General features: G+C 37.7%; 2 protein-coding genes across 5 annotated transcripts; both read right to left on the minus strand.

Moving 5' to 3' along the window:
* Window positions 1-200: 200 nt before the first annotated feature.
* On the minus strand, window positions 201-9,444 carry LOC141597065 (F-box protein At4g22280-like). 2 transcript variants are annotated; one of them, XM_074417392.1, is made up of 9 exons: window positions 9,355-9,444; window positions 7,672-8,494; window positions 5,973-7,542; window positions 5,101-5,800; window positions 4,471-4,695; window positions 3,219-3,311; window positions 1,330-2,298; window positions 1,085-1,234; window positions 201-994 (listed from the first exon to the last, which is right to left on the minus strand). In XM_074417392.1, exons 6-9 carry the CDS (start codon window positions 3,222-3,224, stop codon window positions 686-688), a joined length of 1,434 nt encoding a protein of 477 aa, XP_074273493.1. In that variant the 5' UTR covers window positions 3,225-3,311; window positions 4,471-4,695; window positions 5,101-5,800; window positions 5,973-7,542; window positions 7,672-8,494; window positions 9,355-9,444; the 3' UTR covers window positions 201-685. The 2 variants fall into 2 exon arrangements, with proteins under 2 accessions (XP_074273493.1, XP_074273492.1); XM_074417391.1 differs by having other exon boundaries at window positions 5,101-5,247; window positions 5,659-7,542.
* Window positions 9,187-14,320, minus strand: LOC141597066 (putative F-box/LRR-repeat protein At4g13960). 3 transcript variants are annotated; one of them, XM_074417395.1, is made up of 3 exons: window positions 14,189-14,320; window positions 12,850-13,791; window positions 9,187-9,548 (listed from the first exon to the last, which is right to left on the minus strand). In XM_074417395.1, the coding sequence occupies exons 2-3, from the start codon at window positions 13,786-13,788 to the stop codon at window positions 9,438-9,440; spliced, it is 1,050 nt and encodes a 349-aa protein (XP_074273496.1). In that variant the 5' UTR covers window positions 13,789-13,791; window positions 14,189-14,320; the 3' UTR covers window positions 9,187-9,437. The 3 variants fall into 3 exon arrangements, with proteins under 3 accessions (XP_074273496.1, XP_074273494.1, XP_074273495.1); XM_074417393.1 differs by having other exon boundaries at window positions 9,187-9,573; XM_074417394.1 differs by lacking the exon at window positions 9,187-9,548 and adding an exon at window positions 12,064-12,363.
* Between the last annotated feature and the right edge of the window lie 2,999 nt (window positions 14,321-17,319).

Genomic DNA, 17,319 nt, shown 5'->3' on the forward strand with positions numbered 1-17,319 from the left:
TTTTCAAGGGAAAATATACACAATTTACTAGTTAAAGTTTTCTTGTGGTTTTTAAAAATAAAAATTAAAGGCTGAGACGGTCTATCTTTATACAATTTTTATTGTTACGAAATTAGTTTTCATGAGAATTAATCTTACAATTTTTACCAAATAGATATTTGTATAAACATGTTAGTATTACCAGTATAATGAATATTGTATCGTTGAAAAAATTTTGTTTATAAACTTGAACCCCCATACATGAAGTCCTAGAAACGCCACTGCTTCAATCTAAGAATAAACTCATTTGAAAACCCAAGATATTTGTACAGTATACTGCAAAGATTAAGCCCATGATATGTTGTAAAGATATTTATTTGTACAGTTCTTTTACTTGAGGTAATTCTTACACACTTATATAATCCAAATATCCAATCATACAGCATGTCCATCTATCTATGCATTAAGAAAACAAAGAACTTGACACAATGGATGGACAAATTCCAGTAATTGACTTTCAAACAATAGACGAGAATCTTGCCAACTTAAGAGAGGTAGCGAGCACATGGGGGGCTGCTTCCGGATTCTTTGGTGTGAAGACAGGTTATTAAGGCTAGCATAGTTGCATTATAGGAATGAGTACAGGATCCCGAGGGAAAAGAGCGAGGAGTCGAACAAGTCGATTAAGTTGATTAATACTCAAACTCTACTGCATTTCAAGACAGCAGTCTTTTGAAGCCCTTGGAAGCATCAACAGTTCCTGACTGATCTTCAAATCGAAATCGTCATCATCATCAGGTGTATAGAGGATCAACCTCTTCAGAACACTCGCGTTTTTAAGAAGATGCCCTGTGAGTGACAGCGAACCCTTATGTGTACAAAACTCGTGCACTTCAATCACTTGGGCCTGACATGAAAAAGGATCCAAAGGTATATCTGAAGGTGACAGTGAGTCACAGTAGCAGTCATCGTCCTCCTCACAGTAGTGATTTGGGCAAGAGCAACAACGAAAGCCCTGGAAAATAATATTCATAAAGTGAGAATAATACCTGAATAGGAAAACAGAAACAATCTGTTTTACACAAATTTCTAAATTGATGTTCACCTTTTCAAAAATGATAGTTTCAAGTTGAGGTGATTTGTCAAGCAAACTTGTCACATATTCCCATGCCGTATAAGGAAAGTTATCAAGTTCTAATCTTGAAAGGTTATTGAAATCAGGCATTTGCTCATCGTCATCTAGCTTAAGAAGAACCTGTACCATGAACAAGATATTAGTAATATACACATCTACCGAGTAAATGAGTAATATGTGGATAATACATACGAAGTACTCGTATATGTATATACCTCTACTGAGTCCATTTCAAAACGTAATTCCGTGACTTTATAGGCAGCGGCTTTTAGAAGTTCACGTTCATACTCGACTGAATCTTCATTAGTGTCAGACTCATCATCATCATATGCACTGCACTTGAAAATTAGCCTTGCCTTGATAAAAGAGCCCGAGGACTTCCACGACGGAACAATTTTCACACCAATATTTGAATTGTAAGATAAATATGCGAGATGAGGGGCGTCAATCTCAAATGTACCAAACGAATAAGAGCAACGTTCTATTGTAAGAACTCTGAGTAATCCACCATGATAAATAACATGACCGTCACTATCACAGTCACAAGCTTTGAGAGTCAGTTCTTCAAGCAATTCACAACTTGAAAACAATCTTTCCATCGAATCAAAATCAGTGAACATGATGCGATCCAGATGAAGGATCTTCAGTTTTGGCAACCAGGCCGATAGAGGAATTTCAAATTTGTTGTATCCGTGACCTATCATTTTCAATTTCAAAAGTGTTTCGCACGAGAAGAAGCCATCAGGCACACAATGAACGCTGTCAGGAGGCTCGTAATGCAGCTCTTGAACATCCTTTCGTAGCGCAATACTAAGCCATCGATTCAAATCTGAATTATCCTCGTCTCGACAAAGTAGGCTAAATTTCTTGATGGGTGAGATTTGGTGCAACTCCAAAGTTTTATTAACAAAATCCTTAAACCTTTGAGTTGCTTCTATTCTCTCATTTTGTTCCACATAACCAAAACATGGTGCGTCATCAAAAGAAAGACAAGACGTTAATGTAAAAAGGTAACGCCATCTGGTTGATAGAATGCTTGTGCTCACAGCACCCTTTGTTGGCAGAAAAGAAAGTATGTGACCAAGAAGTTCATCAGGTAAACTGCTGATCCTATCCCAACAATCCCCACTTATTGGATCTTCTACATGTTTACCAAGTTTCGTCGTTGGCCTCATGATCACTACCTGAAATGTAATGCAGATTGAATTGAGGGATAACCAAGCTTGTAATGTACATTAACGTCTAGAATACCCGCTAGATGAAGATTTTATTACTCTCTCTCTACACGAAACACCGCTTTCACTAAAGTCGAGATTATATTCACACCCTTTTCCCTTACGAGATACTCCCTCCGTCTCAGATATTTGTTTACCTTTGGTTTTGGCACAAAGACCAAGTAAGGAGGAGTGGACCAATTATTAGATGTCAAGTGGACCAAATTGAGTGTGCAGGATCAAATTACTCATCAAAGACATTCCTAAAATAGAAAGTTGACAACTGACTGACATACCCAAAAATAAAATAGGTAAATAATTGACCAGGGTGGAAGGAGTATAATTTATCACTTACTCCATCCGTCCCGGTCAATTGTTGTCATTTGGTTTTGGCACAAAGACCAAGGAAAGAAGAATGGACCAATTACTAAAATGACAAGTGTAATTGCTCATCAAGTTTATTCTTAAAAAATAAAAAGGACAACGCCAATATGGAAAAGGACAACAAATGACCGGGACAGAGTGAATAGTTATTTATTTGAGGAATGATGCACAAAATGAATAAGTGGATCTTAACATTGCCCTCCACCAACTTTAGACTTTTGCCAAACTCTAATACGGAGTATGAATTAACAAAATACCCAGAAACAGTAATTAAACAAATAAGTCAATATAACTAATTCACAATCTATTGCTAAGCAACCCAAATGGATCGATTAAACTTCCAGAGGATTGAATAATATTCAACAATAAGAAATACATAAACAAAATGGAAAATGTTGTTATCTCTTCGTCCTAATAATTTGTCTACCTTTGATTAAAATACCCTCATAAAAAATAAACAAGATAACAAATAATCGGAACGGAGGGTGTAAAATATGTATTAATACCTGCATATGTAGAGAAATTAGCTTCAATGTTGAGATTGAGATCCCTCTTCCTCCTTCATTTCTTAAGATATTTGCTCATGTTTGACCAAAACACTGATTGCATTATATGGAGAATAGTCAGGATACATACCATGATGCCCCTTTAATTGGTACATGCATAACATGCATTGCTGTCGTTGACTTTTATAAAATTAATTCCTTTAATACTCAACTTCTGTTCCGGTCATTTGCTTATATTGGTTTTGACATGAAGGCAACAAAAAAGGAGTAGACTAATTATTATTGGATGACAAACGAACTTAATTGAGTGTGGTTCGTGTAGAGTATAAGTTACTCATCAAAGTATTTCTAAAATAAAAAGGTAAATAATTAACAAGACATCCAAAAATGGAATAGATAAATAATTGACCGGAACGGGAGGAGTAATATAGAAAGATGAAGCACTTGAATGCGAGGGTATAAAAAGTTGAAGAAATCGAAGAAATAGAAAAGGAAGACGAAAAAGAAAATTATGGTCGATCAACTAAGTCAAACACATAAATAGTTGGAAAAAATCATTAACCGAGACGGTTATCGTGTATAAATACGCTACTCATACTATTTACAGGAGATGAGGCTATGAGAAAATGTGAGTCGGATTATACTTGGTAATTATGTGAGTCGGATTATACTTCGTATAGGTCTTGACACGGTAACACAGATTATGATAGGAAAGAATAAGCACACAACAAGAGGGTCGGATGTACGCAACCTTACCCTTGTGTTAACAACACAAAGAGGCTGTTTCCAAATGACCCAAAATGAAAATTGCGTCGAGAACTGCATCGAATGACCGCTACTTCACAAAAGAAAAAAGAGCAGCCACTTTAGTGAGCCATTTTGATTTATTCCATTATAATCCATAACCAAAGAGTAATGGTGAACTCTAATCACCAAAGAAAAAAAATTAAAGATTATTTGGAATTTGAAAGCGTGGAGAAAAAAAAAAAAAAAAGATGACATTAAGCACGATTCAAATGCATACTCTTCCCCAAGGACAAACAAGAAAAAGAAAGATTGGAGTGCACAAAAAATTTAGCATAATTATACAAATCATCGACATTAAGCACGATTCAAATGCATACTATTCACTTATTTTTGAAGGATTAAAAAGACGTTAAATCGACACAACTTGGTTAAGAGACGGGGGTATTTCAATTCTATAGTACAGTGTGCTGAAGTTTTGGGCAACATCAGCAATTCACTTGCTCACCTGTAATTCCTTCTCCATCGTCATAGAGCCAGATTTATATAGAATCAAGTTCATCAATACCCCCGCATTGTCAAGTGGATAGTTTAGAAGTACCAGCTCCATTTTCCAGCCCCCAAATTGATGAACTTCAATAGTTTTGACATTAGATGAAAATGGAGCAAGTTTCATACTCGAATGCCACTCATACTCCTGCTCTGTACCACATGCAGTGGCATTAAGAAGGCCCTGACAAAAAAGTTCATAATTCGTAAGGACGGACAATATGTTTGCTTATTCATTGATTTATGCAAGCAAGTGTAAGGGGGTATGAGTTTTGGTAGACGGTGTCAGAAGGATAATAGAGGAGTTGAGAAGACGTACAATATATTTGCTTATAGACCGGTTTATACAAGCCAGTGTAAACAACATATGAGTATTAATAGACGGTGTCGGTAGAATAATAAAGAGTAATAATAGAGGAGTTCACTGAATCATCGGGCACATGGATGCTACTCAGAAAAATTTAGGATGGTGATTATAACACAAATAACTTTCCTAAATGGGAAAACGTAAACAAAAAATTTCGAAGGATACTTCGTAGCAGTATTCAAAGATTCGAAGTCGAATTAAATTCTTTAGTAATTTCCTTACCTCATTAAAGACAATGGTCACCAGTTGAGGTGAGTTTGCTAGCCAAAATGTCACATACTTCCATGTATCACAGGAACAATAATCAAGATACAGGCTTTCCAGCTTAGAGTATGTAGGTATCCGGGTATCATCAAGCCTGGTAAGAAGCTTCACAAAAGAAAAGCACAAATACTATAAGGAGATTGTCAGACGTGTGAGACAACCCGAAGAATGATATACCTAAATAAGGAATATGTAAGTATCTCAGTTGTACTTGCAACAACAGCATTATCCCAGTGCGTCAAGAGCTCCCGTAAATTGGGAGATAAGAGGGGGTCGGGTGTAAGCAACATTACCCTTATGTTTGCAACACAAAGAGGTTGTTTCCGAATGAGCTAAGATGAAAATTGCATCAAGAAATGCATCAATGACAGCCGCCTCACAATTAAAATAAGTGCAACCATTTAAGTGAGCCATTTTACTAAATTCCAAAGAATAATGACTCTTGGCTCCATTGAAATTAAAGTAGTTAAGTAGCAACAACCAAAAAGAATTCAGGGAGTAGGACAAACAACAAACCTGGAGAGCGTTAAACATCAGAAATATCTATGAGTTAAGAAGGCTTGAGCTAATCAAATACATTCCCATGGTTAAAGACATTGCCATTGAATTGGACGATGCTTCTTGCCGCAATCTATAACTTTTGTGATGATTAACTCGCCTTCAATTGGGAACAGAAATGTTAGCTTCATGTTCCCATAACAATCCGTCAATAATGCAATTAATCCCCTAATCGCTACTACTGTCATGGGTCACAACACTCGTAACCCCATTCAAAATGATATTTATTTGACCTGTCTTAAACAAGAATTTAAACAAGACGAGATAAGTACCTACAAGCAGCTTCCTACAGAAACTCCACCACAAATAGTCACCTCAGGTACTTTACACAGACCTAAGTACACCAGCTATTTTGCTAACCATACTCATAGTCTATCTTGGTTTTGCTTATGTCATTCAATATAGTGCTCCAATATAGTAAACTGTGGGTGGCATACAGCCGAGCCCCCATCTACTAGTCAATCGCATCCCATACAACATTGCTAACTGGACACTTGCCTCATTATGGAGTACATAATAAGCATTCAGTAGCTGCACTCACACCCCACTGATAAAAAGGGGCTCCGGTGAGGAGTTTGTTCTGGACACCAAGCCAAGAGAAGAAGCAGTGTTCACGACTTCACGCACACTAGCCCTGCACCAAATCCATATAGTACATTTAACATTAGGGCCACAATCACCTTTGAGACAAGCATAAGGTTTTTTTTACTTCATATCTCCGTCCAGACAAAAATGTGCAGTGATTTTGCAGATTTGTTTCCATAATCAACCTGCAGTAGTAGGACATACTATAGCATTTATCTGTTTTAGCCAAAGAGTATCTCTGTTCTTACTCACACAATCACATATTCACACCCCACACATACTTCCCTATTAAAGCGTAGTTTCACACCATATGGTCATTTATGATCAACCCTCCCTTGCTCTTTGGCCTACAAACCAAATTTCATGAACAAGAGGAGTTTTGTCTGTCACAGCCTTGCCTTCCCAAATAAAATGTCTACAAATGGCTTGAATGTTGCGGAGAACACGGGAAGGTAAGATAAAAATAAAGGACCAGTAAGAGCGAATTGCCATCAGCATAGAGTCAATAAGCTGCGCCCTTCCTGCATAAGAAAGAGGTCTTGACTCCCACGATATTATCCTTGCTGTAATTTTATCCACCAGCACAACACAATCCAGTTTATTAAGGTTTCTTGGCAGAAATTGATACTCCTACATATCGAAAAGTCATAGCCTCCAGCAGAAATCCTGATATTTGTAGTAATCTTTGTAACTCAGACTGCACTACATTACTGGTATAAATGTTTGGTTTTGACTATTGGTCTCAAGTCCCGAGGATCTCGGAATGTGGCAAATGCTCTAAGTATGAGAAACACAGACTTGTAATTTGTAATCACCTCTGCAAAACATAGTTAAATCATCTGCAAAACAGAGATGATTTAATCTCACTGCGACACAATGTTGATTAAAACTGAAGTCAGTTTCTGCCCTATATAATTCAGTAACCGAGAAAGATACTCCATGCGGAGCACGAACATGAGGGGGGACATTGGATCTCCTTGTCTAAGCCCCTCTCCCAAGGAAATATCCATGTAACATTCCGTTACTATTAAGGGAATAGCTAGGAGTAGTCACACAAACCCATTATCCATTGCGTAAACTTGGTAGGAAAATTAGGCTTAGATAGCATGTCTTGAATGAAGCTCCATTTAATCGTGTCACAAGGCTTCGTAAGATCAATCTTCATTAAGCACTTTGGGGGAGAACTCTTACGGACGTTACAGTTATACTTCCTGAAAATGTCTTGACGTATCATAATGTTGTGTACTATATTCCTCCCTGCAACAAACACCTCTTGATTTTCAGAGATTAAGTCATTAGTATCAGTTTCAGCCTAGCACACAACATTTTAGAAATGAACTTGTAAACTGTAAGCCACAGTGTCTAGTAAAGAGAGATAGTATTGACCTTTGCCCTAAATCAGTAATATGCTGCATAAACAAAAGCATTATGAACTGCATCCTGGGAAATGTGTAACTGGCCATCCAGATCTTTAGTGTACTATACACTATACCGCGTTCCGCTCATTTCTCTTCTTAATATTCTTATGAAAGAACTCAATGTTTAAATCGCCTTGATGAATCCATTGAGCTTTCCATTTCTGGTGGAGGAACATCATGTATTTATTCGCAACAATTCTCCGTTCAGCATCTGCTAATAGGGGATCATATGAGTTGGCATGTAAGCCCTTCGAGCATTCTCAAGCTGGCTAGCTCACTTTTTTACTTCTATAGAATATCACTGAACTCTTCATAATTCAGAGCTTAAGGATACTCTTCATAATTCAGCAGCTTAATAAGGCATCTCAGAATGTGGCACATTCTTGTAGGATAATAGAGGAGTGGTCAAAAATACCCCCCGGAGCAAAGAATGCAGTAGCTTGGGAAAACAGATATCATCCATTAAAAATTTGCCATGGCCCTATCAATTTGAAAACTCCAAGAACTTTCCTTTCTATTGTAAAAACAACCCAACGGACTAATCCCTGCAACCGAACACTTCAAACACATAATCTTTGAGTCTCGGCATTTGTTTCTTAACCTTATTTAGACCCGACACTCCGCACTGCTATATTATCCATGTATCGGAGGAGGATCCCACTCCTCGTGATCAGTAGCATTTCCAACCGCACCAAACCTCATACTTGGGTTCTGAGTATCAATCCTAATCATGCTACTGTTTAGATTATCAGGACAACCGGACCTATCTCAGGAGTCCCCGCAGCAGTTCCCTGTAGCAATGAGAAGCCATTTAGAGAGGAACACTCGAAACAGGCTTGCTAGTACTCTTACTGGCACTCGGCTTCTTCCCTTGGACTATATGAAAACCTTGGGTATCCATATCATTGAATTACCAGCTTAATATTGAGTAATTAGATGCCCAAATTTTCTGGCACTTGGCTTCTTCTCTTGGACTATATGAAAATTACTTGGTTTCATAATTGCGATATTGTGTAGAACTTCTAGTTCAAACTTGATAGTTTTAACAAACTAAGCAAAGTCGTGAGAGATGGTACTCATGACCTAGATTCAAACCCCGTTAGCAATATAAATGTCCTTGTGGCTCCCTTTGCACCAAAAAAAAAAAAAAACAAAGTGCACAAAAGGTCCAACACAAGTGAGTCATCCTACATGTCAGAACAATTATAAACATTCGGTTTCCTTTACGCATGAACAAATTATATGTTAAAATCAAGTTGAGCTAAAAACCGATTGTCATAAATTGATAAACATAATATAAGAAAAATATTGTTGCTCTAAAAAAAGGGGCCCGTAGAGGGTATTATGGTCAACAACTACTTGACCATTTTGGTTTCTATGAGAGGGAGCATTTACGTGTTTTTATGCCCAGCCTAAAAGCCTGCCACGGGATCAAGCATAGTCCTTGCCTTGAAAACCGATGTGCATAACAACAATATTTGAATCGAATTCCACATGAACTCATTTGCTTCCAAATAGTTACGACTCAACCCATTTATGTTTTTAAGGATTAAAAGAAAAAGGCATGCGCCATTGTTAATAGAGACGGCTATTTCAATTCTATAGTACAAGATGTTGAAGTCTTGGGCAACATCAACAATTCTTTGCTCACCTCTAATTCCTCCTCCATTGTCATAGTGCCACATTTATATAGAATCAATCTCTTCAATACTCCAGCATTCTCAAGCAGATAGTTTAAAAGTAGCAGCTCCATTTTCCCGCCCTCAAATCGATGAACTTCAATAGTTTTGACATTAGATGAAAATGGAGCAAGTTCCATACTCGGGCGCCACTCGTGCTCGTGCTCTGTACGACATGTATCAGCAATGCCCTAACAATCAATTTCATAATTCGTAAGGATAGACAATATGTTTGCTTATGGATTGATTTATGCAAGCAAGTGTAAGGGGTATGAGTGTTGGTAAACAGTGTCGGAAGTATAGAGAAGTAGAGAGAAATAATAGAGGAGTCGAGGAGACACACAATATGTTTGCTTATAGACCGGTTTATACAAGGAAGTGTAAGCAACATATAATATACTCCCTCCTAGTCGTTCATTTCTTCCCCCTTCCATTTTGCACAAGAAATAAGGAAATGATTTTAAGGCATTCCAGATCCTTAATTCTATTTCGGTTTTCAAAATCGTTTTAATATTTTCTCTCGATTTAAATTTTAAGTTTTTATAAAAGAAATCCGGAATTCGATTTTTAAAACCTCTAAGTTTACCTTGACTTTCCACTACATTTTCGCTCTCCCTTTTGTTTGTCATTTTCCCTTTTCTATTCGCATTTTGAGGTGTGCGTTCACCATGAACGGTTCTAAAGGATGATTCATGTCAGCCGACCCCAAATCATTTTGGGATTAAGGCTCTGATGTTGTTGTTGTTGTTTACAAAACTAAATAACTTCCGAAAATAGAAAACGAAACAAAAACTTAGAGGGATAACCAACGAATGTCTAAAGAAATACTTCGTAGCTGACAAGGATAGTAATAGTGAACAAAATCTCGCACTATTCAAAGACTCAAAGTCCTATTAAATCCTTTAGTAATTTCCTTACCTCATTAAAGACCCATGGTCACAAGTAGAGGTGGCAATCGGTCACTCGGATCGGTTAGAGGTCGGGTCAAAGCGGGTCGTGTGCGGGTTATATCGGGTCAGTGGCTGGTTCGGGTCGGTTTGGTGCATGTCGGGCCATCAACGGGTGGCAAGCCAAGCCGGTCATTAGCGAATCAGTGTCGGGTCAAGTTATGAGCATATATTCTATCTTATATATTAAGTTTTAGATGGTAATTTTATGTTTAAACAAAGGGTAGGTGTATTAATTGTAGTTTAAAGTAAAAATAATTAAGATGAATATCAATTTGGTTTTATTTAAACCATTATTAAACTAGTTCATTATCGGGTCATCTATCGGATTGAGAAAATATCGGGTCTCGGTCACGGGTCGGTTCGGCTCGGGTCGGGTTCGTGTTGGAAAAAATTAGGCTAAAATGAGGCTGCTATCGGTTATCGGATCGGGTCGGATCGATTTCGGTTCACCCAATTTTCGGGTCGAGTTTCGGGTGGGTCGGGTCAGATCTTGCCGGCTCTAGACTCACAAGTGTAAGCGGGATATGAGTATTCATAGAGAGTGACACTAGAATAATAAAGAGTACATATTTACATAATCCTCCCTCCAATTCCATAATTTCTTCCCATTGTTTGTGGGCACGGGTATTAAGGAAAGGAATAAAATAAGAGTAAAAGAGTTGGGTGGGGTTTGGTGATATGAGAGAGGTATGAATAATTAAGAGTTAAATAAGGAATTGTGGGGCCAAAACATTAAGGAAAGTAATAAAATATGAGTAAAAGAGTTGGGTGGGGTTTAGTGATAGGAGAGGCATGAATAAAATAAGAGTAAAAGTTTCCAAAATAAGAAAGGGGAAAAAAACCTTCCGTTTTAGGAAATAGGGAAGAATATATAGAATATGAGGGAGTAATAGAGAAGCTCACCGGGCACATGAATGCAACATTGCAACTCATAAAAATTACGGGCTAAACGGTGTTTATAACAAGAAAAACTTCCATAAAAAACGTAAACAAGTAACTTAAGAGGTATAACACGGAATGACTAAACAAATACTCCGTAGCTGACAAGCTTAGTAATAGCGAACAAAATCTCGCACTTTTCAAAAACTCAGAGTCCTATTAAATCCTTTAGTAATTTCCTTACCTCATTAAAGACAATGGTCTCAAGCAGGGTTGCCGAATTCGCTCCAGACCCTAGCGAATCGCGAATCGATACGATCGTATCAATTCGTGATTCGTTAGCGTATCAGTTCGCCCTAATACGGTAAGAATTCGCTCAGATAGAGCGAACTGGAATACTGTGCGAAAACAAAGAAAAACTGAGAAAAAAAGTTAAATAATGAAAGATACTTACATTTTGATATGGTGGAAAATGGAAATGATTCAAAGGAAAATTGAGATGAAGGACGAGGATGGAGGATCAAGGAAGAAGATGAAGGCTCAAGGCTGTTTCAAGTTTCAACTGATGAAGAAGTTTATGGGTATTGGGAAGGAGATGAACGGATGAAGGAAGGAGATGAACTGATAAAGAAGTTTATGGGTATTGAGATGAACTGATGAGGAAGTTTATGGGAATTGGTAATTTGGGTAGAAAAGTCTTTATTGGGAACTGTAAAGATTTTTTTGTTTTATTGATATTTTATTAGTGTGATTGGGAGTTGGAACACTGACTCTTAACATTTTACACAATTATTTATTGGAAAAAAAATTTGACTTTTGCTTTTTTTTTTTATATATATATTTTCAATCATGAATATTCAAAAAATTACGTTTAGTATTTTTAATACGCTTAGCGAATCGATACGAATTAGCGAATTATATTATTTTTAATACGCTTAACGTATCGGATACGCTCAATAGAGCGAATCGCGAATTCGTATTACGAATTCGTATCGAGCGTATTACGTATTCGGCAACCCTGGTCTCAAGTTGAGGTGACTTCGTTAGCCAGGATGTCACATACTTCCATGTATTACAGCAACAAGAATCAAGGTGCAGGCTTTTCAGCTTAGAGTATGTAGGTATTCGGGTATCATCAAGCCTGGTAAGAAGCTTCACAAAAAAGAAGCACAAATACAATAATGAGATTGTTGATAAAACTCCAAAAAAGCATTTTCCTTTGACCCTTACATACGAGACAGACCAACTAACGATATACCTAACTACCTAAGTAAGGAATATGTAACTATGTAAGTATCTCAGTTGTACGCAAGTCGCAACAACAACATTACTCCAGCGGCTCAAGGGCTCCCGTAAATTGGGAGGTAAGACGGGGTCGGATGTACGGAGCCTTACCCTTGTGTTTGCAACACAAAGAGGTTGTTTCTAAATAACCAAAGATGAAAATTGCGTCAAGAAGTGCATCAATGACAGCCACCTCAACAAAAGGAAACGCAACCATTTAAGTGAGCCATTTTGTTGTATTCCATCATAAATCATAATACATGACCAAAAATGACGACTCTTTGACTCCATTGGAATTGAAAGTAGTTATAGTAGCAACAACCAAAAAGAATTCAGGGAGTAAGACGTACAAACCTTTAGAGCGTTAAACGTCAGAATTAACTCTCTGGCATTTTGGGCACCTCTAATAAGATCAAGGACATATTCAGCAAGAGGGCCATGAAATTCATAGGAATGAAAACCTATTTCAACCCTAGAAGGAGAGCATGATTTCTTCAACAACAAGGTCATATCCACATCCACATCAGACCATGAGCACAAGTATGATAAACTTGCCAAATTAGGGGCATCAAACTCGACATGACCTCGACAGAAGTATACCGTCAGTTCTTCAGGTGCTAAAGTAGAAATGCGAACATGGTCTCTACCCAATCCACAGTCGATAAGAACCAACTCTTTCAGCCGTGAACAACCAACACAAAACCTTTTAACGGACTCCGCGTCCAAGAATGTTACTTGTATGAGTTTAAGAAACCTGAGGCTTGGCAAGGAGACTAAGCTAGGGACTTTCAAGTCCACTTTGTGTCTAACCGAGTGAATTTCTAGTGACACCAAAGTTTGAGAACTGAGGATACAGTTAGGCAAAGAGATTTGTTGGTAAAAAATGTACAGATCTAGATGCCGAACTCCCTTCAGTATTGCAGCACTAATCCACAAAAGGAGATGTGAACTAGCATATTCGCGGTCGCGTTTAAGTTTCAGACTGAACTTCTGAATTGGTGTTACTCTATGCAACACGAGTACTCCAGAAACAAACCTCACAAAACCCGTATTGAGAGTTTTATTTCCATGTGAGCTTAGCTCATAATATTCTTGATCGTCAAAAGAAAGGCTAGTTGTTAATGTGAAAAGATACCGCCATCTAGTTGACAACAAACTCGTCTGCAGTGCACTCAATGTTGGGAGGAATGAAAGAATGTGACCAAGTAACTCATCAGGTAAGCTACTAATCCTGTCCAAACTACCTTCATCTCTTATTTCCGAAACTTTACGACGCTTTGTAGAACGAATCATCACCTGATATCAAACCCAATAACGATAACAGTGTGAATCATCAAATGTTATCTAAAAATTCAACCTTTATGCTTCTCTTTTAATAGGATGAAAATCAATTGCTAATGCTACCGAGTCATATTTTCAATTACATGAGAAAAATGGTGGGTAACGTTGAAATTATCAAATCAATTGGTCTTCCATTTTCAGTGCTAGATGCATAATGTGAGAAATCATAGATACCAAATTACCAAATCAATAAATAAACTTAAAAATTATGAAAACCCATGAAACCCTAATTGAAAACCCCTAAATAAAATAAACACATAGATTAACGCAACTTTAAAGGAAAATCAGCAAGATTTCATTAAATTAATACAAGGAAAAAGAGGAATTACGAGAGATCAATGTATATACATACCTGTTTTTAGTGCTCTGATTGAATTCGTAGGTGTGTGCTAGTTTGAGTGGAGTGAAGGACCGTTGCTCTTTTCAGAACAAAATTCAGACTGTTGTGAGGTAATTTTTTTTTTTTTTTTTTGACGAGGGTGAAATAATGTTTTACATCCCAGAATCCAGCATCATGGTGAGAACCATGTTGATATACTACAATATAAAACAAAGCAAAATAAAACATAGGACTATAGATTACTACTAATGAACAGCCACCGGCGACAAAATATCTGCATCGGGTATCAGGAACATGTTGATGGAGTACGGTGGAATTGACCAGAGCTTCATCACCCAAATCATCAGCAAGGCTAACATCACCCATAGGACATTGAAGTACTCGAAATATCATGAGACAAGCACGAGGTGCACTTACGCCACAAGAGCGTAGAAATTTAAAGGTGAAAACAGACCACAAAGGCATGTCTTCGATGGAGATCGCTCTCCTACACCACTGTGATCGGTCACAACACTCAGCGAACCAATAACCGAAGTGTAGATACCTCATTTTTGCACCTCCCGCAAGCCACCCGGTGATGATTGGGCCGCATGTTTGGTACACGGAACGATTTATGACAGTTTGTAAGTTTATCGTGAAGCGATAGCTCAAATACTTGTGTCTACCCCTTGGTTGTCATCTACGCGCCGTTACGGTCGTTTTGACAGTAATTAGAGCTCATTTGGAGTTCGGGTCATAAACCGCTTCATTTTCTAATAAACCGTTTAAAATGCCGAGTCGGAATGTCCTAAGAATATTCCGGATATTTATTCCATAATTTAATTTTATATCTTTTGGCAAAATATATCCCGAAAATCTTATTTTAGGGAATAAGAAAGTCGAGATCTACCGCAATTCCATAAAAGAAACGCGGAAATCTTTCTTCCACAGGAGAAAACCTCTGGGGAAAGGACGAAGCGTCCAATGCGCCTCTTCCAAGGGTCGCAGCAGCTGCTGCGCCTCTTCCCCGACCCTTTTCTGCATATTTTCGGATCTTTTCGAGATTTGTTTCCAAAGTTTTAGTCATTCCATAATTCCTCCGTGTGATTAGTATAAATAGGGACCTCCGTTCCTCATATTTCTCACGCGAGTGTTCGCTCTTCTCTTCTCCCTTTGCATTCTAAGACCGTGCTCTAAGCTTATTGACGTCTACGTGCTTAATCAATCGACCACGTAAGCTCGGATCCTTCTGAGTACTAGTCACGTTGCATGACCGACCAATTTGACCAACTACACCTCAATTAATCAATCAATTTAATCTAAATCCTCTTACGAGGGCACTTTCATCATACATTTGAGTCGAGCAATCACTAAATGTTAACTTAGTTAATCTCATTTCGTCAAACATGTAAGTCTGAGGGTGTAAATCCCATCTTTTATTATTTTATTTTATTTTTGTACCAATTAATGTAAGATTTACGTCAAAAGTATGCTTAAAACCGATTTCTAAAATCCTTTTGTTAAACTATTTTTACGGATTAACAGCAGGCAGACGTCGAGAAGAAACGCAGCATCTGCTGCGCCTCTTCCAGAGGCTGTCGCAGTTCCTGCTTTTCTTCTTCTTCCTCGCTTCTCTGTTAGTTCGTCCTTTTTATTTCTTTTTCTTATTTTTTTTTTCTTCCATTCGTATATAACAATTTTAATGCACATATTCACAAATATATCGCTATAAATTCGACTTAAATCCCTTATAATCAATATTTGCGGGTTTTCGTCATTAAATCAAATCCGGATTTTGGAGATTCGATTTGTTCATGTCAAGTCTCCGGAATTCGATCTTTGTACATATTTTCGTTGTTTATTTTCGGTTTGACACGCCTTTCAATTAATAAAAGTTTAACCTAATTAATTTGTAGTTAGTTTAACCCGTCTTTAATCCGTATTAATTTGTTTTAATTTGTTTTTTATCGCTTTTATGACGAATTCATATGTAAATAATGCGCTAAATCACTTTCATTCGAGTCACGTATCGATAATCAACCATTAAATCCACCAACGAACATTAACAATTCGCAGTTCTGACTTCACATCCAGAACTCACCTCAGGAACAGACGCAGTGACTACTGCGCCTCTTCCAAGAGACGCGGCATTGTTGCGCCTGTTCCGGGTTGGTTTCTGTCTCTGAACTTCCGTTTTTGCTTTGACCTAATTCGTTAGTTTACGTATTAATTGACTATTAATCGTAATATCACCTCTAATCTGTCTGTATTTTCTAACCTAATTTATTTTCTCTTGTTCTTCTCAAATTATCCGTCTTAAATATATTTTTGACGTAAATCAATTAATTCATTGTAATTATTTTAATTTTAATTATCGCAATTTATTTATTGTATCATGTATGATTTATTTATTTGTTTTCACATGTAATTAATTCTAAACTCAATTCGACATAATTGTTTGCTAATTATATGTTCACCGACTTAGTATTAATTCACATGCTAGGACTAATCTGTGGATGTTGCATTGCATGCATATAATCGACAGCATATCGAGTACAAACGATTTCCCTAATCATTAGTAGAGGCCGCTATCGAGGCCGGCGGGATTAGGTGTTCATTAAAAGGACTTCCTAATACGTACCCTCACCCCTTACTCTAGATCTCTGTGAACATCCGTGTTCATTGGCATCCACGAGAGTCATTCTAGACATAGAATGCTAAGGGTAACGAGTTCTTAGTGTTCATGTCACTACTTTGTGTCTTGGCATGACACGAGGTATTCGAACGGTTCCAATTTCCCACAAAATTTGGTGGCGACTCCACAAATGCAAACACTTGTCCCAAGCGCCCCCGTGTCCACAGTTTGGCGACTCTGCTGGGGAGTAATACACTTACGTGTTGCCAAGGGTGAAACTTGAACAGGGTTAGGGAATAGTTTATATGAGATAGTTGTCGGTTTTCATTACTCGACCTTCTTAGGTCGTTTTATTCGGCCTTCCTAGGCCCAACCCAACCCATTCGACCAATCGTCTCGTCTGGACGGTCCAAATTCTTATCTGGGCCTAAGGATAGATAGCGATTGACGTCAACCATATCATGATGCTTACTCATGTTTGTATCAAGGGCTTTCACTACTCGAGAAAATGGACTAGGAACCGACCTTA

Source organism: Silene latifolia, chromosome 8 (genome assembly GCF_048544455.1).
Source record: "Silene latifolia isolate original U9 population chromosome 8, ASM4854445v1, whole genome shotgun sequence".
NCBI lineage: Eukaryota > Viridiplantae > Streptophyta > Magnoliopsida > Caryophyllales > Caryophyllaceae > Silene > Silene latifolia.